The following is a 26,951-nucleotide window of genomic DNA, read 5'->3' as shown; positions in this document are numbered from 1 at the left end:
TTAGTAGCACGATTATTTTATTATATGCTTTATAAAAAACAAATGCCCAAAGACTTACACCACACCCCCCTCACCCCGCAATGGCCACTAGGGAGGGAGTTCATACTCTTCCTAATGTAGATCTGGCCATCTTATCAAGTAGACCACATTATGTTTCCATATATACCCAAAGATATTTCTCTCCCCTCAAATATTTGTATCTCAACTAAAAAAAGGAGGTGCAAAGAGTATATAAAGATAAATGAGATTTTCTTGCTGTTGTTATGTTTCTTGCTGTAGTCAATACCAGATGACTACCAGTGGAGTAACGGGGCAAAACAAAAACACAAACCCCACCTTCAGCGAGGAATGGAAGGTCTGTTACCTGCCTCGAGCAGCTGAATCACCTGCTGCAACTGGTACCTCCCTGACAATCATGGGTTTGTAGGGACATGGGCCAGGCGATTGCTTCTACTTGTTTCCTGAAGGCAAATGTCTCCTACACCCTTTCTTAGTAACTAAAGACGAACTGCAGGAGAACCCAGTATTCAGATTCTGCCCAGAGGTATTAAATGCACAAGGAAAAATTAGTTTGTCCAAGTAGCAAGCAATAATGTTTTTAAACCAACATGGTTAAATGTTAAGATTTGTAGAAATCAAAATATTTATTCACATAATTTTAAAGTTGAAGCTAATAAATCTTCCGTGGTAATGATTTAAGTGCAAGTGATGCTTGGCTTTCTTTCACATTCATTTCTTTTCTTCTGAGTGAAGGCGTATCAGTTATTCTTGAACAAGTCAATACAGCTCTGCAAAAGGGAGACATTGTTCTGTGGGGAAAAAAAGTCAAAGCAGACCAATGAATTATTAAAACTTGCCATATACCTGTAATGACTCAAGTCCACCAACATAGCTTTTCCCAGGAGATTTAAAGTCAGCCAGAGCAAGCTGGCCCTTCTCTTCATGAAATCCCAGGTGAACTGCAACGTACCACTCATCCCAATTTCATGTGGGAGAGCTCCTCTCCCTCAGTGGGTAAGGCTACCAGCCAAAGAGCTGATGTTCACCCAGCATGCACCTCTGCCCTCACCTGCTTGCTCCTAAATGTGATCCTATTTACTATAACTTCTTAGACACTATCAGTGTGTTGTTCTACGAAGGCGAGGGCCTTGGAAAGATTGAATAAAAGTTGCTAGAAATTAGGGTTGGTAGCCGTAGCTCACACCTGTAATCCCAGCACTTTAGGAGGCCAAGGCAGGTGGATCGTCTGAGGTCAGAAGCCCAGCCTGGCCAAAATGGTGAAACCCCATCTCTATTAAGAGGAAAAAAAAAAAAGTTGCTAAAAATTAGTCATGGGTGACATTATAAACAAGACTACAAATAAACAATGAGTGGCTCCCATCAACTAAGTACTACAGAGGATTAATATCACAAGGCCACCCAGTTGCCTGATGACAATGGGTTAGTAAATTAGGAAATAACTTGGAAAAAAACCATAAAAGATGTTGGCTTCATTTGTAAGAAAACACTTACCCTGGCATGTTTTATTTCCAGTTCAGACATTTCAATTAGATTCTTTCTAAATGCTGCCACTCTCTTCCGTTTGAAATTTATCAGTTCTACAGGAAGAAAAAATGCTTATGAAACCCAAGAAAAACTAAACAATTTTCATGTTCACTTTAACTACCAAATGGCATTCTTACAAACGGTCTCCAAAGCTTTCGTGCACCAACACTATTTCCTCACATTTGTATTATCTCTGTGACCGGGAAACACTAGACATCTTCTATTAACGGTGGTGATACAGCTATCACTGTCTTTTAAGTGGAAAACATCACCGCATCACCAAGCACGGTGAGTGGGAGGGCAGCAGCTGGAGACTTGGAGAACATGTGATGAGCAGCCTCACTCTCACCCTCTAGGTACCAGTGACTGGGAACAGGGCTGGAGTATGGGTGCTGGTGAGCCACATACTTTAATAGCTTGTGAAAACGCTTCTCAAAAGAAGACACACCAGGTTTGTGCAAACAATGTTCAGCATCACTAACCATTAGGGAAATGCAAATTAAAACCACAATGAGATTACCTCACACCTGCTAGAATGAATTTTCTCAAATAGATGAAAGATCAGTGTTGGCAACAATGCAGACAAAGGGGAACTCTTCTACACTGTTGCTGGGGATGTAAATTAGTACAGCCACCATGGAAAATGGTATAGAGGTTCCTCAAAAAACTAAAAATAGAATTACCATATAATCCAGCAAACCCATTTCTGGGAATGTAACAAAAGGAATTGAAATCAGTATCTCAATGGGGTATCTGTACTTCCATGTTCACTGCAGCATTATTTACAATAGCCAAAATACAAAATCAATTGAGAAGTGTCCATCAGCGGATGAAGACAATGTAGTAAAGACACATAACACTATTCAGCCTTTAAAAAGAACAAAATTCTGTCATATGGGACAATATGGATGGATCTTAGAGGACATTATGCCAAATAAAATAAGTCAGGCACAGAAAGACAAACATTACATGATCTCACTTATCAGTAAAATCTTAAGTTGAACCCCCTAGAAGTAGAGAACAGAATGATGGTTATCAGAGGATGAGGGTGGGGTGCTGGGGAAGGTGGGAGCAAGAGAATGCGTAGAAGGCTGCAGCTAATAAACTCAAGGAATAAATTTTGAGATATATTGCACAACAGGGTGACTAGAGTCAGTAATATATATTGAAACAGTAAATTTCAAATGTATTACCACTGAAAAAATGAGATGTCAATTAGCTTGATCTAGTAATTTCACACTGTATACCTGTATCAAAGGATCACAATGCATTCCATAAATGCAATACAATGACTTGTCGATTAAAAATAAAACTTAAAACATTTTGAAATCCAAAACAGTGAAAACTGCTACTCGTATTCAAGACAGGTTTACTTGATGATCTTTAGGGCAGGCTTCCTTTTCATTTACTCCTATTGCCATCAGAATTCAGCATTAATGACCTATTGGAAATGGGAACAAACCAAGAATATGCATGTCTCGCCCTACTACCTTCATTAACTTTGTGACATTAAGTTCTGTCTTGCAGTTTTACTTGCGTAAAACTTTGACCATCACTCAACCTTCTGCTGGTGCTCAAGTGTTGAGAGCAGACTCACCCTCCTCCTGTCTCTAGTGTTGTGCAAAATAACTGCAATACAGGCAGCCACATCCAAGTTAAAAAGTCACAAATTTCATAGTGATATGTTAAGTCTATAGTCCTTGCACTACAAGGTGATGTTTATCAGTCCCTTGGATATCCTGGGTGAAAATAAGCTCCCTGCCTTCCTCTGGACCTACACGTAGTACCAGGGCTCCATACGCTAACTACTCAACTGCTGTGAAACCAGCCCTTACCCACTGACTCTAGTCAGCTCAGCTACAAGTCTCAGAAAGCACGTGTACCAAAGGCAAACACAGGTTAAGACCCACCAATCTCAGCATTCCATGTACCTATTTTGCATTTTGAATATAGGATATAATCAATGTGGGTGAAAACTTGAGGCAGTAAAGGTAGTCCTAAATTGGCATCATTTTTTAAAGTTTTGTGTTTTTTCTTTAATCTCCTCTAAAATTGCCAGAGCCACGGAACTGGCCTATAAGATTTCAACTCAGTAGTTTTGAAGTGTGTATGTTTCCTTGAAAATTGTAGTTAAAAAAAAAAAAAGCTGTAATTGTTTCAGGAACAGAGTAGCATGAAGGTTACTTTAGAAGAAACCAGGACAGCCTCAGAGCCTATCTACGTGACATTTGCCAGGAAGCTCTGTGGCTTACAGTTAAGGTATTATATTCTAACCCTGAATAGACAAAAAGACAAATGATTAGAACTAGGTTTCCCCCAGGTAGCTTCAGGCATGTTGATGAACAGATCATTTCCCTACGTCTAGATTACCCAACCACTGGGAAACAAAGTTAGGAGAAAGCTAAGTTAAGATATAAATTTTTCATGGAAACATGAGTTCAGGGGGTGGGGGTTGAGTCCAATAGTGCCCGACTACAACTACTCACATTCTGGGTAATCCATTCCAACATGTGCTCTGGCATGTTCCATGGCTCCTGAGAACCCCAGAGAAGATCCACACAACCCTCTTAGGCAAGGACTACATATTACAATCATGTTCAGCAGAAATGGTAAAAGTCCTCTGCTCTGAGGACTGAAATGGATAAGGCAAGAAAGAATCCAGTGGACGTGGACATGGACCTGACTTGTGATCCCTGAAACCTGCATGTGTGTGCAACGGCATGCATGTGTGCACACACATACATTTCCTAGCTCAGTCCACTGAAGGGCACAGAAGCAGAGATAACCCAAAACAATGAGCATACTCAGATGCCGGTAACTGTTCTCAAAGAAAAAGAACCTTGGCTCCCTGAAGAAATGGCCAGTTTCAAGGCTGGAGTAGAGTAAGATTAGCATAGCCTATTGCTCTAAAAGAGGGGTTAGGGTGTTACAACCACATGCCAGCTTGAAGGTGATCCTATTGGCAAAGTCTGGACAAGCATCAAAAATAACTTGGTAATAATGAATCCTAAACCATTTTAAAAACTGGGAATTCATGACTCTAATAAAGAAGATAAAGGAAATCTATGAGAAAAGGGAAGGCTTTTTGTAGTAGGATGACAAGTGCCAACTTGGGTAGGAAAGTTAGAGCTGGAGATGAGGGAAATCGTCTTTCTCCAACCATCAGAGTAACAGCTGCTTTAGGCAAGAATCATTAATACATGCTAAATCTAGGGAGGAAGTTTGATGAAGACCAAGATATTTGCGTGGTCTTAAACTGCCTCACCACAGATTGATGGGGGTTAAAATAGTAACTACACAGTGGAGAAATTGGATTTGGATACTATTTAACTGAGTCATCAAAATTACCACCACAAAGGAAGGAGAGACACAATGTTCAATCAGAAGTGACACCCCAAGAAGGGCATATTACTTCTGCCAGGAACCCATAACCAGATCTAAAACATGAGGACACCAACCAAAAGTCAGAAATACAGGAATTGTAAAGAGATTCTCTAAAAAGACTGATATCATTAAAAACTAAGAACTATTCCAGAGTAAAGGAGACTAATAGCTAAGATAACCAGATGCAATCCTAGACTGGATCTTGTAGAGGACATCAAGACCTCATGAATAGACAGCAGATTGTAGTCCCAAAGTTAAACTTATCACAGCAAATAACCGTACTGTAACCATACAAGAGAATGTCTTCAGTCTTAGGACATAAACAACGTTTTTAGGGCTAAAAGGAGCATGATGTATGCAACTTAATCTCCACTGGTACAGAAAAATCGGGTGTGTAACGTTTGTAAGTACACAAAGCCATGAGGGTGACTGTGCATGTGCAAGTGATAAGGCAGATGGGGTGAAGTGCTGACACTGGGTGAAGGATAGATGGGCGTTTTTTGCAGTATTTGTGCAACTTTTCTAAGTTTGAAATTATTTTCAAACTAAAGTACAGAAAGAAGAATGTCCCTGCTCAACCTTCTTTTGCAGATTCGGAAAGTTGTTCAAATTTCTGGCAGCACTCCTGCTGGTGTGCCTCAGCCAACTTGACGTCTTTGCTCTTTAACCGGGCTTTATCCAGAGCTTTGTTTGAGTTTTCATAGTCAATGAGGGCTTTGGTGCGTCTGTATAAGAGATCCTGGGAAAAAAATTAACAGGTATACATACTAAATATCTAAACCAGTCTAAAAAACAGCCCAAGTCCCAATGTACCACCTGAGATGTTAGGTGGCAATAATCTACCTCTACACCTTCCCTCTCCCAGAGTATTTTTAAATCTCCAGCTTCAGCAGCGATAAGCAACGCTGATAGCTTTGTTGAGAGTTTTAAGAATCCCTTATATGAATTAAGTGATTACTCAAGAGTGAAAACAGAAGAACTATTTTTTCAGTTAATTCAGTAAACAAAGTTAACTTCAAAAATTAAATATTGTGCATCAGAACACATATACAGCCACTGCTGGGTAAGTGAAGTTGTGAGAGCTGCTAAAATAAAACTGGGCAATGAAGTTAACCCTACCCTGCAAATCCTGCTTCTGGTAATCTACCTTGGAGATCCACTTAGTCAGATATAAAGGTTCTTTGCAATCTTACAACGAAGTAGAAATTACTTCAGTATCTGAAATCTGCAATTATGATGTATAGATTATACATTTAAAACTAGGTGAAATAACTGATGGGTGAAACTACTAGGCCTATTTTTGTATATACTCTAATAATCTTAAGTGAGCTCAAATTCCATGAAAGAAGAAAATAAGCTACTAAAAAAAGTATGTTTTTAAAAACTCCAAGATTCAGAAAACATGCCCAAGGGCAAATTAACTAAAATAAAATTACATGATGGGGGAAAAAATAAATTTTTACTCTTACTTTCTGATGACATTTCAGCCTCAGAGGGCATAGAATCCTATCTACTTTTATTTTGCCTGATTTAATACATTTCACATAAAATTAAAACATATTTGTTCAGGGCAATGCAAACAATGCATGTTTCATTCCCAAAGGTTATTCTACTTACCATTTTGCCCATATATGTATATAAAGCCTTACGGCTCAAAGGCTGCAGGGATACTTGCAATTCAATAAAAACTCCCAAATCCTCTCTGCATGTTATGTCCCACATCAACGACCTATCATCCCCCAAACTATTACCTGTCTACTCCACACAACCCCCACAGCACTGTCAGATATACAAGCTTTATGGATACAAGGCCAGAAAGGCATGTCATTTATAAAAACAAGTCTGATAAATTCTCATTCTGCCCCTTTGTATAAAGAAACCTTTTAAACAGACTTCTGGTCCTGCATTGCTCTGAGAAGCTGAGCGCAACTCTCTTCCTACCTTAGCAGCTTCGATGTTGAGCATGTAGTATCGGAGGAGCTCTGTTAGCTTCAAATCTTCATCTGATGAAACTCGACCCTCTACTTTCTATATAGAAAAAGAAAGGTCACCATCAAGGCAGAAAGCTACAGGTCATAAAATATATATTATCAAGACCAACACAAAAATCCTTACCCTAAGCTTTTCAAATAGCTCAGCAACCTTCAACAGGTACCTGAAAATGTACATGTAATTTTGGTGTAAGGTCTTAAATCATCTACAAACATGATCTTACCAGCGTGCAACACAGGAATGGGTCAACTCAGCAGTCCGAGCCTGTGGCGCTTTAGCGTTAATTTGAAAGTGTTCTCACTTCAACTGACCCCAAATAGTAGAGAAGATGGTCACAAAACTACACACATGTACAACACCACACTCAGCCTCTTGGTGACCCTTTGGTCATCCTGCCATGTGCCCAAATATTCTTATTAAAAGCCAGTGCTGTGTTAAACCAAGGTCGGGTTCTAATGAGCTCTGCTATGGGCATCCCAAAGCAGTAAAATATGCTATTTAATTCGTCATGGTTCTGCCATTAGTCTTTCAATTTCAAGTGAGAAGTAATATCACCTGTTTTGCCAAGTCTGGATGTTAAGTAAAATATTGTCTTACACCAGAAATGCTCAGGATGGAGAAACTGAAACACATATATATGTAAGTGCAGAGTGAAAATGGAAGGGTCTTTAATTCAATGAATGAAGATAATTTCAGAAAACTGTACATCAAAACAGCTGTGTGTCAGACTGGGGTCATTAAATCATTCTCATGACCACCATAACCAAACCTCTTCAAAGTCCAGGGCAGAGGCACATGTTCTCAGGATCTCCTGGGGCTGCATCACAGGCCATAAAAAAAGAAGGTCTAGGGCATTACCAAGCAAAATGGCAAGCTCCAATTGCCAGGGGATGATTCAAGATAAACTCTCACAAATGCCAAAACTCAAGAAAACAAGCTTTTTAAGTGTGACAGAAACTACTGCTTTGACAACATTTACTGTATTTGTTCACATATAGAAGAGCCCAAGTCCCCTACAACTGTCTTATAAGTGTCTTATGTCCAGAGAACATGTAAGATGAGTCCTGGAGACTTGTCTTACTGAGCTTTTAACTCCAGAGCAGGACCATATAGTCATTACTCATTTATGCTTTTAATTTTACCACTCAGCACTCGTCAGTTGGGTTAGGGGAAATGCTTTTCCAAAAACACTTACTTTTTGATGACTGTGGGCTCTTCTAAAGCCAGGCTATGTAAGCAGGCTGCAGTGTGGATATAGTCATCGGCAACATCTGCAGAAATAAGGACAAGTCTTTTTATCCAAACACAGCCAGGCTCATCAGCAAAGCTGTAAGTGACTGGTGGTAAATGATATTTACTTTTATGAGATCTGGTCATTTTGTCAGCTTTCACACAAGAATCTTTGATTCTATTGTAATAGTTAATAAGGAAGTTCTTCTCTTGCTCAAAGAAGTCATCTACCTCCTAGAAGGAAGAAAAAAAGAACCAGACATTTCATGAATGTGAAAATATACTATCCCTGCAGTCTTTTATATTTATCAATATAAAAATATATTGCTTAGAACATAGCAAATAAACACGACTAAAGTTTAACCTCTACAGATCAGGGAATTACAAATTTACAATACTATTTCTTAACCAAGGCTGGCAAAAATCAAGGGCCGGCAGAAAATGTCTACAGAAGAATCACTTAACAATCACCAGTAAAACTGGCATCCTAAGACCCAGCTATTTCACACTACTACAATGGTTCTACCAGGTGGAACATGGCCACTTAGCCTTGCATACCTATCTGTGTGTGAATGAGGGTTTTTTTTCTCCATTGGTTTCAGACTGGGAGGAAATCCAGGTATCTGGCAGGCACTGGCCAAGGATGCCAATGCCAAATATCCCATAATGCATGGATAGAGGACTGTCCCATATACCTTAAACTGGACTAAGTCTGAGTTTCCTAATTTCTGATGATGCCCTCTCCACTGAGCACCTGTATTCTGGGCTCCCTGGAATAGCAGAGGCAGATACCAGATAGTAACTGTAAGGGTTACTCAGTGACAAAGGAATGAGAAGGCCCGAGAAGAAATTAAATCACACCTATAAGGGTAATGGAAATGTTCAGAAATTCTTGTATTCTTATCTTTGTGCTAACGCCTTCAAATACAATATGTAAATAAAATCTAAAGTTTGGTTCCTTAGTTGTGCCAGCTAGGTTACATGTCAAGTGCTTCTCCATCACCTGTAGTTGGTAACCAAACTGGATACTGATCTTGTATATTATTTTAGAAATTAACTGAGTAATCTCCCTCCTTACAGAAAAAGAGAAAATGAAGCCAAGTGTGGAAAGGTTCAAGTTGCTTCTTGGAGAGAACAAGGTGCTTTGGGAAATAAGTGAAAACTGAATAAGTAGATGAAAATTACCAAAATCTGAAAAAAACTTACATTTCTTAAAAGTTAACCATTTGCTTCACAAGTATCTCTTTCAAAGAAATAAAAGGTCACCTACTCCCAATGAAGTCAAAAATTTTCTCCAACAGCCAAACGTCACTAACCTTAACTCCAGTAAAAAGGACTTCATCAGCACTTTTCACCACACTTTTGAAGAAGCCACCAAACATCTCTTTAGTATTTTTCCGCCTAACACTTAGCTAAAGGAAGAAAATTTCAAAGAACAGTTTATATGGTATGTATTTTTCTAGGTTCTCTTAAAGAAGTTCTGAATAACATTTTAAGTAATCCTCTTTATTACTACAGGCAAATGCACAAAGTATCTTTAATTCTGCCTTAACCTCCAAGCTTTAAAAACACATAATGGCTAAACCTAAACATAGGTAGGTCATCTCATTCTAAAAGGCTTAAGAGATTTTGAAAGACTGACTAGAAGCCAAGTCTTACTGGCTCTGAAATCCTTGGGAAAATTACTATTCTCTTCTATACATATTAAGTAGCAAAAACCAAAACATGATAAAAAGAAAAATAGCATAAAAGTCATAATTCAACAAAAAGGGTAGCTGGGAAGAAAATAAATTACACAAATTTTAATTCCCTTAAAATGAACTTAGTTAACTTTGCGATTGTTAAGAAATTAAGGAATGTTTGGGACTGTTTATTTCTTAAAAAGAAACCTAGGTTTTGCAAGGCGAAAGTAGTCAAAATTTTCTTTAAGCAGAGTTTTACAAAAAATGACTTACACAATGAAGGAAAAGCAGCATCTAAAAAGGTTTCCATTGTGTAAGAAATTCAAAACTCTAAAGCAGTCAATTTTTTAGAAACTATCAAGAACATTTTGAAAGTATAAACATTTGAAGTCGATTATCAAAACGGAATAAAAATGCCTTACATCCTGATCATATTCCAGGAAAACATGAAAGTTGCGATCTTTACTGAGAACAGCGTGAGAAGAAAGCCGCTGAAGAAAGACTTCATGGGAGGAGACAGTCTTCTTAAAAACAGCGAGATACTCACTGAAAAGAGATGCGCACACAGCATTCAGTTGACACAGCTCAACTACCTGACCAATACCACTCCTGGTTAATTCTATGGCTTTGCTCATGCCACCACAAAAAGCACTGCAACTGGACCAGACAGTGTTTCAGTATAACCTGGTTATACTGAACCTGGTTAGATAGTAAGGCAATTGCCATTTTTGAATCTGTGGAATAAGCCTATGGAGGAAAGCAATGTTGTCATTGGATTTGATGGATCAAGTCCATGAGCTCCCAAATCTACATGCAATTACTGTTAGTCAGCAGCCACAGAACATTTGTTTCTTTAAAGCAATGAAAACCCTGTAACTCTGCAGCCTGAGTACATGGCATAAGTCTAATGAAGCTAAAAGTTAACAAAAATTACAAAGCAGCTTTATCTCAACCTAGACATTAAGTGTCACCTTAAAATTTCTAATGGTAGAAACTTGGGTCTGTTGTGTTCAGTGCCTCATTCCCCAGAGCTGGTCCCAAAGCCATTCAAGTGTGTGCTAAAAGCTCTCAGTGCCTGGAGGTTTGAGTGCTGCCCTAGATGACACAGGGGCTTGGGGACGCGGAGCTGATGGTGGAAGAGCGGAGGAATGAGTACTTTTCAGCTAAGATGAGGAAGTCAAGGACGGATTCACAAGAAACTTTCCAAAAATCTATTTTTGTTTGAAAAAAATAAATGACAACCAGATTAAAATATACTTGCTGCCTATAGACCTGGACTTCCTCTTTCAAATCAATGTGATGGTTACTGAGAATGCTGCTCTGTAACAGCACTCATTATTCGGTCTGGCCCGGGGATGGCTCACTATAATCTCAGCACTATGCGGGGCAAAGGCGAGCGGATCACGTGAGCTCAGGAGTTTGAGACCAGCCTGGGCAACATGACAAAACCCCATCTCTAAAAAAACTTTTAAAGTTAGCTGAGTGTGGTGGCGTGTGCCAGTAGTCCCAGTAACCATGGTCCCAGTTACTCAGGGGACTGATGTGGGAGGATCGCTGAAGCCTGTGAGGTAGAGGTTGCAGTGAGATAGCACCATTGCACTCCACCCTGGCCAAGAGAGCAAGAACCTGTCTCAAAAAAAAAAAAAAAAAAATTTCTTTTTCATGTAACAGCATTCATTACAATCTAGTTTCTTCTAAACATCTGGTAATCAACCTTCTGAAAGAAAAGTTTTGTACATTATGAGCAATTTATAAAGGCACAAAAGTTTATTTCCTCACTGTGCCAGACCAGCATCCCTACCTAATAAGTATGCTCTACATATGGGAAAAAACAACTAGTCTATCAGGTATTAGTGTCAATGGCCTCCAATGAATCAATGTGTGAAGTACAAAGACCATGCCCCATACTATGCAAGATGTATTACTAGTTTTAGAAAATGACGCCAGGGACCTAATTAACAGCTGCACTTAAAACAAAATTAAGTCAGGTTCTTCTACTTATTTTTGCATACAGCACCACTTTTCTACTTCTCAAAAGACAGAGCCCACCAGGAAAATCCACTTACGCTTCCAGTTCTTGTTTCATCTTGGCAAATTCTTCTTTGGTCATAGACCCTTCACCTTCTCCCAGTTTCTGCATCTTCTCTCGAGGACCATCAAAGTCGGGCTTCGTAGGAGCAGGTGGAATCTGCAGCAGAGGCAGGAACTCATGAGCCTCTCATCCCAGCAGCGATGTTTTCTAGTTGGTGCCTCATTCTACTCTTGCTGGTCCACAGGAGACAACCACTGCACTCCTGTGGGGCTATTAAAAGTCAACTCCTGTTTTTTCTTAACCTTCCTTATTTCTTCTGGCCACTTAAAATGAGGTGTCTTCCTGAGAGTTGCGTATTCACTTTGATGGCAATCATTTGTTCAGTTTATCCATTACAGACAATGTTCAGAGCACAACAGTGTCTATACTGCTTCAATGTTGGCCTAAAACTAGTACAACGAATGCCAAACACCAACGATTAGCCATCAAGATTATACAGTCTCCAGTATTCCAAAGGAATTTTTTTCCTAATCCCAAAGGATAATCAAGGACTCTAATTTTGAATGAACAGAATATATCTAAATATAAGCTTCAGTACTAATTTTGTTTATTAAGAAATCATCATTTGGACAGATTCTTCAGTCTGCCTGGCAGGACAAAATGCATGGAAATCTCCTTTAAAATCAGTTTAAGTCTGTTCCTGCAGCCAAGAATTAACAATCAAGGGTGAAAACTGCCTCCTTTAGCACTTCTTTTGTTTCTGGGAGACAAGAGTCCCACTCTGTCGTGACGTGGCATGGCCTCGGCTCACTGCAACACCTCTGCCTCCCAAGTTCAAGTGATTCTCATGCCTCAGCCTCCCCAGTAGCTGGGACAACAGGTATGTGTCACCACACCTAGCAAATTTTTTGTACTTTTAGTAGAGACAGAGTCTCAATGTGTTGTCCAGGCACGTCTTAAAATCCTGAGCTCAGGTGACCCACCCACCTCAGCCTCCCAAAGTGCTAGGATTACAGGTATGGCCTCCTTCAGCAACTTTTGAGAAATCTTATCACAAACTATTACCAATACTAATGTTTCCTAGAAATCAATTCTACTGACACTGGAAAAAAACATACCAGAGAAAAACCAAACCTAAAGGTAGGTAAGACTAAAGTCATTACACTGTTCACACCCCTTTACAATGTAAATAATGTAAGCCTGGATGCACCACCTCAAAGCTCCAACACTATTTCCTTCACATATTTTTCACTTGACAGTTAGCAAATACTCCCATAGGTAGATGAAATCTAACTTTTCACAATCCATTACAAAAAGTGGACGTAAGTCTCTTTTAAACTAAATGCATAGCAAGGCAGAAAGAACTAGCTTATTTGATTTTCTAAAAGACTCACAATAAGCCCAGCATAGTCTGTTGTTTCAATAAGAGTGTCATGTAGCCACACAAAGTCTTCATGTTGCCTTGTGACAGAAAACTCTGGGCTCTGAAACGTGGGCAATGTGGTCTGTAAAGAAAGAAAGAAATTAACTGGTAACCACGACTTTCAGATAAGTGATTTGGGTTTCCTAGGCTACATGGTGGGAAAATTCTGCATAATACATCATAATATGATCCAGTAAAGAACCAAGCAGTAATATATGATCTCCGATCATAGAAGTCCTAGCTAAGATTCAACCTGAACTCTAAGGAACTCTTAAGGATTTCTCCCCAAACTCCACCTTTCTGAAGCTTGTAATGAATATCCAATCAGATGATCTACTGGTAGAAGTTCAGTTCCAACAAGTAAGCCACAACCCTAATTCTATTTTTTTTTTTTCTGTGTACTTTTTTTTGTATATATACATTTTTGGAACAGGGTCTGGCTGTCACCCAGGCTGGAGTGCAGTGAAATGATCTTGGCTTCTTGGCTCACTGCAACCTCTGCCTTCCAGGCTTTCAAGCCATCCTCCCACCTCAGCCTCCTGAGTAGCTGGAACTACAGGTGTGCGCTACCACATCCAGCTGATTTTTGTATTTTTGGAAGAGATAGGTTTTTGCCATGTTGCCCAGGCTCAAGAGATCTGCCTGTCTTGGCCTCCTGAAGTGCTAGGATTACAGGTGTGAGCCACCCAACCCAGCCCCAAATTCTACTTTTTTAAGTCTGAATTTACCCCCTACCCCCAACTTATAACAAAAAAGAAAAATAAATTTTAAAAAAACCTCTTAGCTGTAACTTACTATGGTTCTAAAAATTGTCCCTGGCTTCCTTCCTTTTCACTCCAGTGAATGCTGATTTTACCTCCTTTGATCTGGTAAGCTCAGGCAGAGAATTATGTCACCAGTCTTTTTACACTACCTTCGGAATAACTGAAGTGTGCTATTCAAGCCGCCCAAGCATTAAGAAAAAACCACATGGGAAAGGTCCTTCCCAATTTAGTAAATGCTGAAAAAACAGCAAGCTACAGAGAGAAACTTCCCTTGGATGCAAATTAAAAACGAAGGTGGGGCCCCGGGGTGTGATGGCTCTGGCTCAAGCCTTCAATCCCAGCACTTTGGGAAGCTGAGGCACGTGCATTACCCGAGGTCAGGAGTTTGAGACCAGTTTGGCTAACACAGTGAAACTCCATCTCTACTAAAAATATAAAAATCAGCTGGGTGTGGTGGCTCAGGCCTGTAATCCCAGCTACTCTGGTGGCTGAGGCACGAGAATTGCTTGAACCTGGGAAGTGGGGGTTACAGTGAGTCAAGATGGCGCCACTTCATTCTAGCCTGGGCAACACAGTGAGACTGTCAAAAAAAAAAAACCCACAGCCCAGGGCTCTGCCAGAGCAGAATGCTGCTGCCAAAATGGCACTCACCTGATGCTTACTGTGAGATTAGGGAAGTTCTCACTTAATAGTGCTACCCTATGAATAGCAACTGTTTCAAGCTCAGGGAATCTCTTCTCACATCCACTGTGAATAACAAGGCTGCAACCCAACACTATATGTATTACCACTGTATGGTACTTACCTTTGTGTGCACTGTAAATTTGACTTTATCTCTCTCACTGAGTGCATCAGGTATGTCAATCTGAAGTGAGGGATCAACATTCAGGTCCACAGATACAGATCTCAGCTGAAATACATTTTTTGCATATTAGTTTCAAACTCATTTGGCCCTCAAAAATTACTCCAAAAATGAGTAGTTACTAAAAAGCAGTTTATACGTAGATCATTTAGAAATGTCAACTGAGACATTTCTAAGTTTATTCGAAACTGAGGGGGAACCCCTTCTTCAAATGCATTGGTATATCCAAAGTATTCTTGTAATGTAAACTACATTAATTAATGTAAACTACAATAATGTCATGTACAGTACATATTTTTATGCCTATATGAGAAATACATTTGGCCAAATACCTGACTGTACACTAAGGCCTGTACTAAACAGAACAAAATCTTGTAAATGCCAAAGTACAATGAACATTCAAGAGGCATTAACCAGGCCACACAAACATCTGACAGGAAAACCTAGGGAGATGGCACAGAGAACAGTCATGAGGAGTAGGATCCTGGGTGGAGAGTTCCGAGTAAACCTGGGACTGTTTCAAATAGCCAAGGAATCTAGACAGGAGGGGTGAATTAGAAAAACCAACCAAGGCCTTACTTAATTAGTACAATCCCACTGTGGTTACACATGAGCAACAAGTGTGAGCACCGCTCTGAATACTCAACTATTTGTGAGCTGGAAATTCAGAGGAAAAAACTACGTAACTCCATTTCTGCCAGTCAAAAAAAAAAAAAAGAGAGACAGAGAGAGAATAGTGGCAGCACTGATAGGAACTGGGCTATTAGGGAAAAGTAACTTAAATAAAGGTAAATTAAAGCAGACAAGGTGGTGGCCAATCTGAAAGTTTGACACACAAGGCACGAGGAACTCACAGAGTAAGCCTCTCACTGCCCCATTCCTTTTGCTGTAAAAAGTGCTCAAGTTGTCATAACACTGGATTACCCAAAGCAGGGAATGCCAACTGAAGATTAGAATTAAGAAGATGAGGCCGGGCGCAGTGGCTCAAGCCTGTAATCCTAGCACTTTGGGAGGCCGAGACGGGCGGATCACGCGGTCAGGAGATCAAGACCATCCTGGCTAACACGGTGAAACCCCGTCTCTACTAAAAACTACAAAAAACTAGCCAGGCGAGGTGGCAGGCGCCTGTAGTCCCAGCTACTCGGGAGGCTGAGGCAGGAGAACGGCGTGAGCCCGGGAGGCGGAGCTTGCAGTGAGCTGAGATCCGGCCACTGCACTCCAGCCTGGGTGACGGAGCGAGACTCCGTCTCAAAAAAAAAAAAAAAAGAATTAAGAAGATGAGGTATTTCACTCCAAATTTCCCTTTGGGTCCCTTTCTTCAAACTAAAAAGTTCAAGACTAAAAATTATGTACTTAATCTCTAAAACTTGAAAATCTAGTCAATCAGCTACAAAAAACTAAATATATTCACTAAAAGCACATGGATTACTTAAAAGTTTCAAGTACTTCCCTTTTCCTTAAGCACTGTATATTTATAATTCTGAAAGCCAGAGGGAGATATCACAATGGCTTTCCTCCAAGAAATTAAGCTCAAGTAGTCACCAGAAGTTGATTTTTAACATCAACTATTAGTAACATCAAAACAGACACTTTTAGTCCTCACATCTCAACCTAAGTACTTTTTCTTCCAAATGAATTATTGATAATTCCTATGAAATATCTGCTTGTCTGGCTTAATTTTCACATGTCCATTTGTGAGATCTCTGCAAACAAAGATAAAGCTTCAAGGTCAGAGACTTCATTTGATCATAACTGTGACTCCAGCTCTGGCATATTTTCTGATAAGAGTTTCCTTCCTTCTGCTGAGTTAACACTGGGCAAATACGGCCTTTAAAAACAATACCTCAGCCCATTAACTGAGATGTGCAGAGGAATACCAACGACTCTACTGATCTTAGGCTTATCTGTCAAGGTCAGGCAGGCCCAAGAACAGGAATCCACAGAGCCAGGCGTAAGAAGTAGCCATGGTCTCTGGAGGAGACACAGGGCATCTCACAGGACAGGTCTAAGGTGCGTTTCCCAGAGCTCTAAAAACTGCCACATTTCCTAAGATTCCATTTCCTAAAGAAGTCACAAACCCTGACTTCTAGCACCGCTCAAATGAATATGCTGACAGTTCCATTTTTGCTCACAAGCCCAGCAAACTCACTGAGCCTGTGAACTCCACATGGGATACCCTTGGAATTCAAATAGGAGGACCCAAGGGGGATGTAATCAAGTAAATGCAGCTCATTCAAGCACCACAGTTAAAACTACAATGGATGCTACCAGCTGCTTTAGCTGCTTTTCGTTCCTCTGAATAATTATCTTGTTTTCGTCCCTTTTCCCATGTAGAGGTAATACCCCTGACTATACCTGTCTTCCTTCGTGGTTAGTATAGAAACATTTTTTGTTTCAGAATGTGATGAGGACAAAAAGAAGAAAACTACTAGGTATGAGTGACTGCAATCACAGCATATCAAACATCCGAGCTTCACTAGCAGCCATTTCTGCCCAGACATTTCACCCTAGGAAGGGATTCAAGCAAAAATCCAATCACCTTGACATGATAGTCCTAACCACCAAATAAGCAAATACTGCAATTCTGTATTTGGACCTTAAAGAACTGTCTAAAAGAGAATACTGGCAAAATCCCTCAGCATCCAGGCCATCACCAACTCAATGTTCCCCAGGCACAAGTTAAACGAACTTCCTCATACTACAGCATATAACCCTCCAGATGAGACAAACATGGGTAGAAAGTAGTGAAATGACTAGAGCTTCTAAGTCAGCATTTGTACCCTCGCTCGGGAAGCATCAAGCGTAACTAAAAGTTCAGCATTCCTCCTTCTGCTTAGACAACAAACCCACTCCACAGTGCTACAGAACTTGCTCAATAATGACCAGGCTCCACTCTTCCTCTCTCACTTGCCTCTGCCTCCATCCCCCTTAGCTTCAAGGGCTCAGAGTACTCCTTAGCCCTGCTGGCCAACACTGCAGTCTCTGCCTTAGGCCACAGATGTTACAATGCTTACAGTGGCAGTTTACAACAGTTGACGAAGCAGGCTTCAGAACCAAGTCCCGCCTTGGGCATGCCAGACCTTTACCACGCAAAGTTTTACCTCTTTTCCAGATCCCTTAGGTCACTTGTAAGAATCAAACTGAAAATATACCTACTCTCAAATAATTTAAGTTTTAAAACTGACTTCTGGCTGGGTGTGGTGGCTCACGCCTATAATCCCAGCACTTTGGGAGGCCAAGGTAGGCAGAGATCACCTGAGGTCAGTGTATTGAGACCAGCCTGACCAACATGGTGAAACCCCATCTCTACTAAAAACACAAAAATTGGCCAGGCACGGTGGTTTACACCTGTAATCCCAGCACTTTGGGAGACGGAGGCAGGCGGATCACAAGGTCAGGAGATCGAGAACATATTGGCCAACATGGTGAAACTCCATCTCTACCAAAAATACAACAATTAGCTGGGCATGGTGGCACACACGTGCAATCCCAGCTACTCAGGTGTGGCCTAAAGCAGAGACTCAGTGTTGGCCAACAGGGCCAACTTTGCACGGTAAAGGTCTGGCATGCCCAAGGTGGGAACTTGGTTCTGAAGCCTGCTTTGTTAACTGTTGCAAACTGCCACTGTAAGCATTGTTAACATCTGAGGCAGGAGAATCGCTTGAACCCAGGAGGCAGAGGTTGCAGTGAGCCGAGATCACGCCACTGCACTCCGGCCTTGGCGATGAGAGTGAAACTCCGTCTTAAAAAAAAAAAATTAGTCTGGCATGGTAGCACGTGCCTGTAATCCCAGCTACTCAGGAGGCTGAGGCAGGAGAACTGCTTGAACCCTGGGAGGGAGGCGGAGGTTGCAGTGAGCCGAGATCGCACCACTGCACTTCAGCCTGGGCAACAGAGCCTCCAAACAAAACAGAGTCTCCAAACAAAACAAAACAAAAAACAAACAAAAATCCCAACAACCCAGCCTGAGCAATATGGTGAGACCTCATCTCTATTTCAGAACTTTTAAAAAATGTTTAAAAACCTGACTTTTGTAGATTTCTCTTGAAACTACTGGCTCACGTATTTTCCTCACCTATTCATCAGCTTCCCAGCTGGGGCACATCAGACACTGGCTACAGGACAACCCTGCAGCTCTTGAGCTCCTGCCCACCAATCTTCATAAACTCACTTTGGGCCCAAATTTCACTTACGACTCACTGTGGCACAGGACAATATACCAGCAAAGCTGCCTCTTCAAAAGGTTTAATGGCTTACAGAGGGCAAAGGGCACCTGGATGACTGACCACAAAAGGCAAGATTCTAAAACTCAGAACCCACAAGGAGAACAGAAAAAAATACAGATTTTTCTAAGTGGTTATGGTGACTGCAGACACGGCGCCAAAATGAAAATGACACAGTCCAAAGAAGTTAAACTCCACAATCTCTGATCTGTTAAGATTGGGGCTAGCTGAACATCATTTACATCTAATTAGTCATCTGAATCTAAGTCATTTGTTTGCATACAATGTAAGACATGTATACAATATGCAGTGCTAGCCCGTATTTTCCTATTTGAATTTCCCACATAAATTACTACAGATAGGATAAAAAACACAGGGATCTATTTAAATTACTTCCTAGTTTCCATTCCAAAAGCAGGAGATATATACTTAAGCAGCACATGCTACAGTGTCTTCTTTCAAACTGTTCCTAGCCTCCAGGGATTTTGGTTTGTTATGCTTCATTCCACTGCCTAAGAAACTAAGATTTTGCCAGAAAGAGGGCCAATATGACAAATCATCCATGATTCTTAGCATGGAGCCAAGAAGCCTGCCTCCTTGATCAGATTTTCAGCTGGAAAGGTATCCACACCTTGCCTAGTCCAATATTCATAAGTGAGGACATAAAATTCTAAGATGTTCTGTCACACTCTAGATTTGTATTACCGTCCACAAACATTAAAGATTCACATGATACATATTTAGGAAACATGTTACTTTGTTACTGTTTGAACTCTCAGGAAACAATGTTCCCATCAGTGCTCTGAATTGTTAACTGTTCTCTTCCATCCTGAAGATAACTAATACCTACTTAACTGTGTTCAATCTCAGCTGTAGATTATGGCACTGGTGTGTGAAAAACAACTGGTTCAACTAACTATAAGCAATATACTAACTCTGCTTTTTTTTTTTTTTTTTTTGAGACGGAGCCTCACTCTGTCGCCCAGGCTGGAGGGCAGTGGCACAATCTCAGCTCACCGCAACCTCCGCCTCCTGGGTTCAAGTATCCTAGATACTCCTGCCTCAGCCTCCTGAGTAGCTGGGATTACAGGTGCACACCACCACACTCGGCTAATTTTTGTATTTTTAGTAGAGAAGGGGTTCTACCATGTTGGTTAGGCTAATCTCTAACTCCTGACCTCGTGATCTGCCCGCCTCAGCCTCCCAAAGTGCTGGGATTACAGGTGTGAGCCACCGCACCCGGCCCAACTCTGCTTTTACAGGTATTGGCTCTCATTCCCTAGCCATTGGTTCTCACTTTCCTGTAATTCAGGCCTGCAATATAATTTCTTAGTCCCCAAGGAAAACAGAACTAAGGACTTCTAACAGAAGATCTCAGTCTACTAACATAGCTAATTAAGCTATTAAAGCTACTCAGGCATCAGCTTAATAAAAAACTGAAGGGCTGCAGCAAGTGATCAGATTTTCACCACTCATCTTTGTGAGATGGGTCCCAGAGGGCCCCATCCCTGCTGACACCAACCATTCTTACCTGTAGCCTGCCAACACACAAGCAGTTCACAGTAGAACACTGCAGACTGCAGGGCATTTGCAGGCTACATAGCCTCAAGTTCCTAGAACAAGAACTGAGGCTTGCAAGGAGGTCAGTGCAGCGCACTCAGCGAATGGATAAACTGAATCATCACTTCACAAGGCTGCAAGCCCATGCACTAATGGAATCAACGTGGAACCAGAGTTAAATTACTGCCTTAAATATGTAATGCATGTCAAGAAATCCATTAATTACTACGTACCGAAATTATAATACTTTCAAATGAATTCACAAAGCAAAAGGATTGAACTACATGATCTGTAAGGATCTCCTGGCAGAGAAATCCTAATGGGAATCAATACACCACTGCTACCAAGAAAGCAGGTCCAACAAATGAATAACAGAAACCCAGCCAGGCAGAGAGGTTCTTGTCTGCAATCCCAGCACTTTGGGAGGCTGAGGCAGGAGGATCGCCTGCAGCCAGGAGTTTCAGACAAGCCTGGACGACAAAGCAAGGCCTTAAAAAAAAAAAAATCAGCTAGGCTCGGTGGCCTATGCCTGTACTCCCAACACTCTGGGAGGTTGAGGTGGGAAGATCACTTGAGCTCAGGATTTTGAGTCTGCAGTGAACTATATGATCAGAGCACTGAACTCCAGCCTGGGAGCAGGCTGAGACCCTGAGACCCTGTCTCAAAAAGTAAAAAACAGAAATGCCAATTTCCTTTATTCAGAGCTAAAGGCCTTCCCTACTACCGAATCCCATCAAGGCTCCCTCCCAAAAGTTCGCTGGCATATGAAGTCAGCAAGCCCCCTTCTTTTTGTAGCAGGGTCTCACTCTGTCACCAAGGCTGGAACAAGCCCTCTTCGACAAAGCTAAGATGGTCCGTATTACTCATGTGGATGAGGGTGTTGAAGGACGTTCATTGCTTTTGATGGGTCTCACTTCATGATCAAACCATGAACAGGAAATAGGTTTCAGAATTTACCTTTACCAAGAAAGACGTTTCAGCAACAGTGGTAGAGCCGCCAGTTTGAACTTAAACTTGGTCATCTCAGTTTGAGACATACATGGCAGCATGGAGAGCAAGCTGCCTGCTTTTTGGTTGGACATTTCTTTCACTCTGAGTTTGAGGTACAGCAAATTTCCCAAAGCATTCAGATGTAAATATTCCAATACTCAAGCCAGGGGCCCATTCAGGAGACTGAGTGCGGGAGGCTGGCCTGAGCCCAGGAGTTTGATACCAGCTTGGACAACACAGCAAGACTGTCTTGAAAAAAAGAATTCTAAACAAAATAAAAACAAGAATTCAAAACAAAATTCATGAAAGCTATAGGAAGGGGTGGGGGAAGAAGTCCAACATTTTATCACCCGCCAGCTACCAAGTACCTAACAGCACAATGTCCTGGCTTTGCGGTGCTCTTGAAAGAAAAAGTGAAAACCCTGCAAGGGGAGCCATCTGGATTTGTATTCCTCACCATTTACCATGACTGGGATGCTGAGGAGTGTGCCCTTCAGAAACTGAGCTTTTCAGGCAGAAAATGATACTTTTCTCTCCAGACCATATAGGAGTGCCTAAAAAAGTTATGCCAAAATGTAAAAAGGGGAAGAGTCAAGCCAAGGACCTCCATTTCTAAATTGAAGTCTTGGCTGCCCCACAAACTGCAATTCACACACTCCTTAGGTACTATGGTTTGCCTTTAGGCAGCATGCGAAGGTGTGAATCTCTTTTAGACCTTGTCAGAGTACCTCAACGGCCAATCAGAAAACAGGTATTAAGGGTGAAGAAGCCACTTTTTGGAAAGTTAGATCATGCAGAGAAACTTAATTTATACTTTAAAAAATCAAATTTACCACATTCATGTGAGATGAGAGCTATCCTATGGCCTTCTTCCTTCACGATTTCAGTAAGACAAGACAGAACTTACAAAGCTCTGAAATAGTTTTCTAACTATTGGGATCATTAAAATTAGCCTGTTTCCTTAAATACTATTTAACTTCACTCCACACTTGTTTGACCACAGGCTATTTGAGACATTCAGGGTACTAACCTATAGAACCCTTCTCACCTAATTTGCTCAAGCAACAAGACCCTGATCATAAAGACTGCAAAATGTTGAAAACAGGATTTTAAACCAAGTTCCCCTCTGCAGCACAAGAAACTCAGGTAGGTTTCCAGTGTTCAAAGCTTGCACTCACAAACATGAAGCCCTCCCTTTGTAACCCTTAAGTACCCAGAACCTGCTGAAGAAAACCATCTTTCACCACCTTTTGATACGGTTCCTCAATATTAGTGGAAAAGCTTAATTCTCACAAAGATATCCAACAATGCTAATTTTTACATGGCATGTTACTTCCTTAGGCAAGATTAATAGAAAACCTGAAAAATTCGCAACAAGCAAAGACCAGCTTCTGTAACACAACCTGACCCCACCCATATCACATCATTTTAGAAGGAAGTCCGTTTAAACCAGTGATTCTCAAGCAGGCAATTTTGACTTCTTACTATTACCATGGGAGCGGAGGAGTCCTGGCAGTGGCCAAGAACGTTGCTTAACATCCTACAACAGAGTGCACTCCTCAACAAAAGTGATCAGGCCAAAATGTCAACACTGCTCCCCAGACTGAGAAACTGAATTTTAACTAAACCTCTAGTTCAGATGATCACTAGGTCTCAACGAATGCGAGTTTACAGCTCAGAAACAATTCTGGAAACTTAAAGCCTTGGCCAGGCACAATGGCTCATGCCTGTAATCCCAGCATGTTGAACTGGATGGTGAAACCCCGTCTCTACCAAAAAAACCCCACAAAAACTAGGCAGGCATGGTGGTGCATGCCTGTAGCCCCAGCTACTCAGGAGGCTGAGGTGGGGGCGATCACCTGAGCTCCCCAGGTCGAGGCTGCAGGGAGCTATGATCGTGCCACTGCACTCCCGCCTGGGTGACAGAGCCAGACCCTGTCTCGAAAAAAGCCTTTTCGTCACTTCTACCTATGGCCGAAATAATGTGAGCAGATAATGACCTTTTAGAGTATTCACAAATGGGGATCTTAAGACACCGAGTACAAGTTACTGAACTAGAACTAAGGCGTGGGCAGCTTGATATGTCATACTTCCTCAACTTAGAAAACAGTTGCAAGGGTAGCATAAAGCTTCAGTTCACAAAATTTGGTAAGTTTGGACTTGCTATGGTATTGGTCAAAGTTCAGGATTGTTCCTATACTAATGAACTGCACTCCATCCTAGCTAACGGAGAACAAAAATACCCCTAGAGCAGTTTCCATACCAGTTAAACATGAAACCAGAGCAGCAGTACTTAGTCTACAAACACTCCTGACTAGCTAAGAGGACAGAGAGATATTCACCAAAGTCCCTGTAACCAACCAGTAAGTAAGTTAAGGCCAAGTTGTTATTGTCAAGGAAGGAGAACCCCCTAGTCAAAAACAGCACTAGGCTGGGAAGGTTGAGTTCAAATACCAGCCTGGTCAACACGGTGAAACCCGGTCTCCACAAAAATACAAAAATTAGCCAGGCATGGTGGTGCGCGGACTGTAATCCCAGCTACTTGAGAGGCTGAGGCAGGAGAATCGCTTGAACCCAGAAGGCAGAGGTTGCAGTGAGCTGAGATCGCGCCACTGAGCCAGTGAGAGACTCCGTCTCAAAAGGGGGGGGGAAAAAAATCAAAAAACAATCTTTCTCTCATTAGTAGAGGTCCAATTAGGAACCAAATCAACCATGCATCTCTTCCTCTGAACTATTTGAGGAAGAAGGCAAACCAAACACCCTCAGCTAAAGAATGTAACAAAATGCCAGTGTCTGGCTACCAGACACGACTTGACACAATATTCCCTTTCAGTTTTGCTGAATTAGTCAAAATGAGTATTGGGCTAGAATTCAAAATCCTGAAGAATCAAGTATGTCCCGCTACCTTAGTTGGTCTTAACTCCATCCTCAGGGGAATTCCAAACCAAAGTACATTATCAGGGGGGCATTTTAAAACATTTTAAGTAACACACAAAACATTTCAGTTGACTACTGAAATTGTATTATGGCAAGAAATTGCCCAGGACTTGGTTTCCCATTATTTCATACTTCCCCCAAACTCCCTTTCAGTTAACCTTAACACCGTAATACCATCTAGGCCTGAGCACTGCAGGGTATCAGCATCAGCAGAGATCAGAAAACAAAAAGCCACGCGTCAGGGTAATTATTTAGTTTTATTGTCTCTTTATTCCTGTGATGTAAAAAGGAAAATAATGCCATATAACCCTCTTCACTACAGATACCGACAGTTGCTGCCTGAGCACTGCAGGGTATCAGCATCAGCAGAGATCAGAAAACAAAAATAAAGCCACGAGTCAGGGTAATTATTTAGTTTTATTGTCTCTTTATTCCTGTAATGTAAAAAGGAAAATAATGCCATATAACCCTCTTCACTACAGATACCGACAGTTGCTGTAGCCTCTAAAACAGGCAGGAAATGGCCTTCATAACTATTTTCCAATTTTGATGGAGGATCAGGGTGGTGGAAAAGTCATTAAAAAACCAGCTGCAATATACTGTACTATCAGGGGTGAAGCAATTGAGTCCTTTTACCTGGCTGACTCTGAATCAAGACAGCTAAAAGAATGTACCAGAAAGAAAGAAAAAAAACAAAATGCTACCAAAACCCCCATCCAGTATCTACCCTTTATGGAGAAAAGTACCTTTATAATGTTTTACAAAGAATCGTGGTCTCAAGTTTCCACCTTGTTTCAGTAAAAAAGAACTTTCAAAGAAAACACTCTAAACAACAACCTCTTGTATACTAAGCTCTATTTCAATAATTAACGCAACAATGATACCCTTGTTGGAACAATCCAGCCGCTTTGAAACTATGGTATCTACTTACTAGATGAACACGTTTCTCTAAGGAGGTGCCTTTAATTTCTCAAGAGATGTGTAAGTTAAGACGGCTCCAAGTTACACTTTAGAGAGCCTTGTATTTTTAGAGGTTTTCATCGGTCAGAAAAACTTCTGTCGACGACTCTGCACGAAAGGTTGCTCACAAACCATGCATCGCAAAGCTAACGAGGCAAATTTAAAGAACCAATGAAACAGTGGAGGCTCATCTCTGAATCCTTAATTGGCTATGGCAATCTCAATTTATTGTATTAATAATCTTTTAGACCTCAAGATACACGTGACCTAGGGAGAGTTTATATTAATGGACAAGACTTAAAAATAGACACAAAGTTCAGCAAGTATTTGAGCACCTACTAAAAATTACACAACTCCCCACAACAACGCACTTTGCGTTTCTGAAGTTGTAGGAAGCATGTTCGGACACCTGATGGAATTTCCCAAGTTGTTTGCCCCCCCCCCGCAAAAAAAAAAGCGGGGGGAGGAAAGGGGGGGCATTTTGGGGGCAACAAACCAAACTGGTCTGTAGCATGTTAAGTCAATTTCACGTTCACCTACAGGTCACCACGAAGCCGAGGGAAGTTTTAAAATGAACATTCCGGGGTCTCCAGAGATCCTCTCTCCAAGTCCACTCGGCACGGGCTCCTGAGCCAGGGCTAAGGTCCCGCGTCTCCGGTTCTATACTGAGAATCCGGGGGATCCACAGGGATTCCCTAGGACAGCCTTCAGAGAAGACGAAGAACAGGGGCTGCCCGGGCCTCACGGGTGCTTCCCCCGCTAGGGATGGCCACGAGCAGCCAGGGCCTACGGACGCGCAAGGGAAAGAATATAGCGACCCAGGAGCTCGCAGGGCCGCCCGCCCAGGAGCCTGAGGTGGGGAGGACCTCACCTTGCTGCGGTCCTCCTCCTGCTGCTGCAGCAACTCGGGAACCGCGGCCATGGCGACGCGGGACTCGAGCAAGGGCCGCCTGGCTGTGCGAGGAAAGAAGAGGCTGGGCCGCCGCCGCCGCCTGGGAGCCTCTTGGGGGCGGCCACGGCCCCGCCTCCGCCGGCCTCCCTGCCCGACGGCAGCAGGAGACCTCCGGACTCCGCCACCATCCCAGCTGCCCCGGGAGCAGGCGAGCAGGGCGCCACGTGCTCCCCCAGAGCGGCCTCCCAGTCCCCGCTGCCGTCCATCTTGGAGCCGGGGAAAGACGCCACGCGGGGCCTACCCTTGCTACGCTCCACGAGGAGGCCGCCGACCGCAGGGCCGCGACGCGGACGCAAAGCCACGGACGCTCTCCCAGCAAGACGCGTCTAGAGAAAGACCGTGTTTCGGTGCCGGGGGAATTTATTACTCAGCCCGAATCCAAGATGGCGGCGAGCGCTGACGTCACCAGATCTCG

At 41.9% G+C, this 26,951-nt stretch overlaps 1 protein-coding gene and 1 non-coding gene across 4 annotated transcripts; both read right to left on the bottom strand.

The window, feature by feature from the left end:
• SNX5 (sorting nexin 5) lies at positions 1-26,924 on the bottom strand. 3 transcript variants are annotated; one of them, XM_010381482.2, is made up of 14 exons: positions 26,778-26,924; positions 26,456-26,538; positions 14,858-14,962; positions 13,260-13,370; positions 11,900-12,021; positions 10,256-10,379; positions 9,468-9,563; positions 8,280-8,385; positions 8,117-8,192; positions 7,045-7,084; positions 6,871-6,957; positions 5,509-5,668; positions 1,513-1,598; positions 1-809 (listed from the first exon to the last, which is right to left on the bottom strand). In XM_010381482.2, the coding sequence occupies exons 2-14, from the start codon at positions 26,504-26,506 to the stop codon at positions 759-761; spliced, it is 1,215 nt and encodes a 404-aa protein (XP_010379784.2). In that variant the 5' UTR covers positions 26,507-26,538; positions 26,778-26,924; the 3' UTR covers positions 1-758. The 3 variants fall into 3 exon arrangements, with proteins under 3 accessions (XP_010379784.2, XP_030769833.1, XP_010379787.2); XM_030913973.1 differs by lacking the exon at positions 13,260-13,370 and having other exon boundaries at positions 26,778-26,907; XM_010381485.2 differs by having other exon boundaries at positions 26,456-26,905.
• On the bottom strand, positions 20,591-20,827 carry LOC115893061. Its single transcript, XR_004053017.1, has one exon. It is a non-coding gene; the product is annotated as a small nucleolar RNA SNORD17 (small nucleolar RNA).
• Positions 26,925-26,951: the final 27 nt, after the last annotated feature.

Source organism: Rhinopithecus roxellana, chromosome 13 (genome assembly GCF_007565055.1).
Source record: "Rhinopithecus roxellana isolate Shanxi Qingling chromosome 13, ASM756505v1, whole genome shotgun sequence".
NCBI lineage: Eukaryota > Metazoa > Chordata > Mammalia > Primates > Cercopithecidae > Rhinopithecus > Rhinopithecus roxellana.
This window is presented reverse-complemented; position numbering and strand designations above follow the sequence as displayed.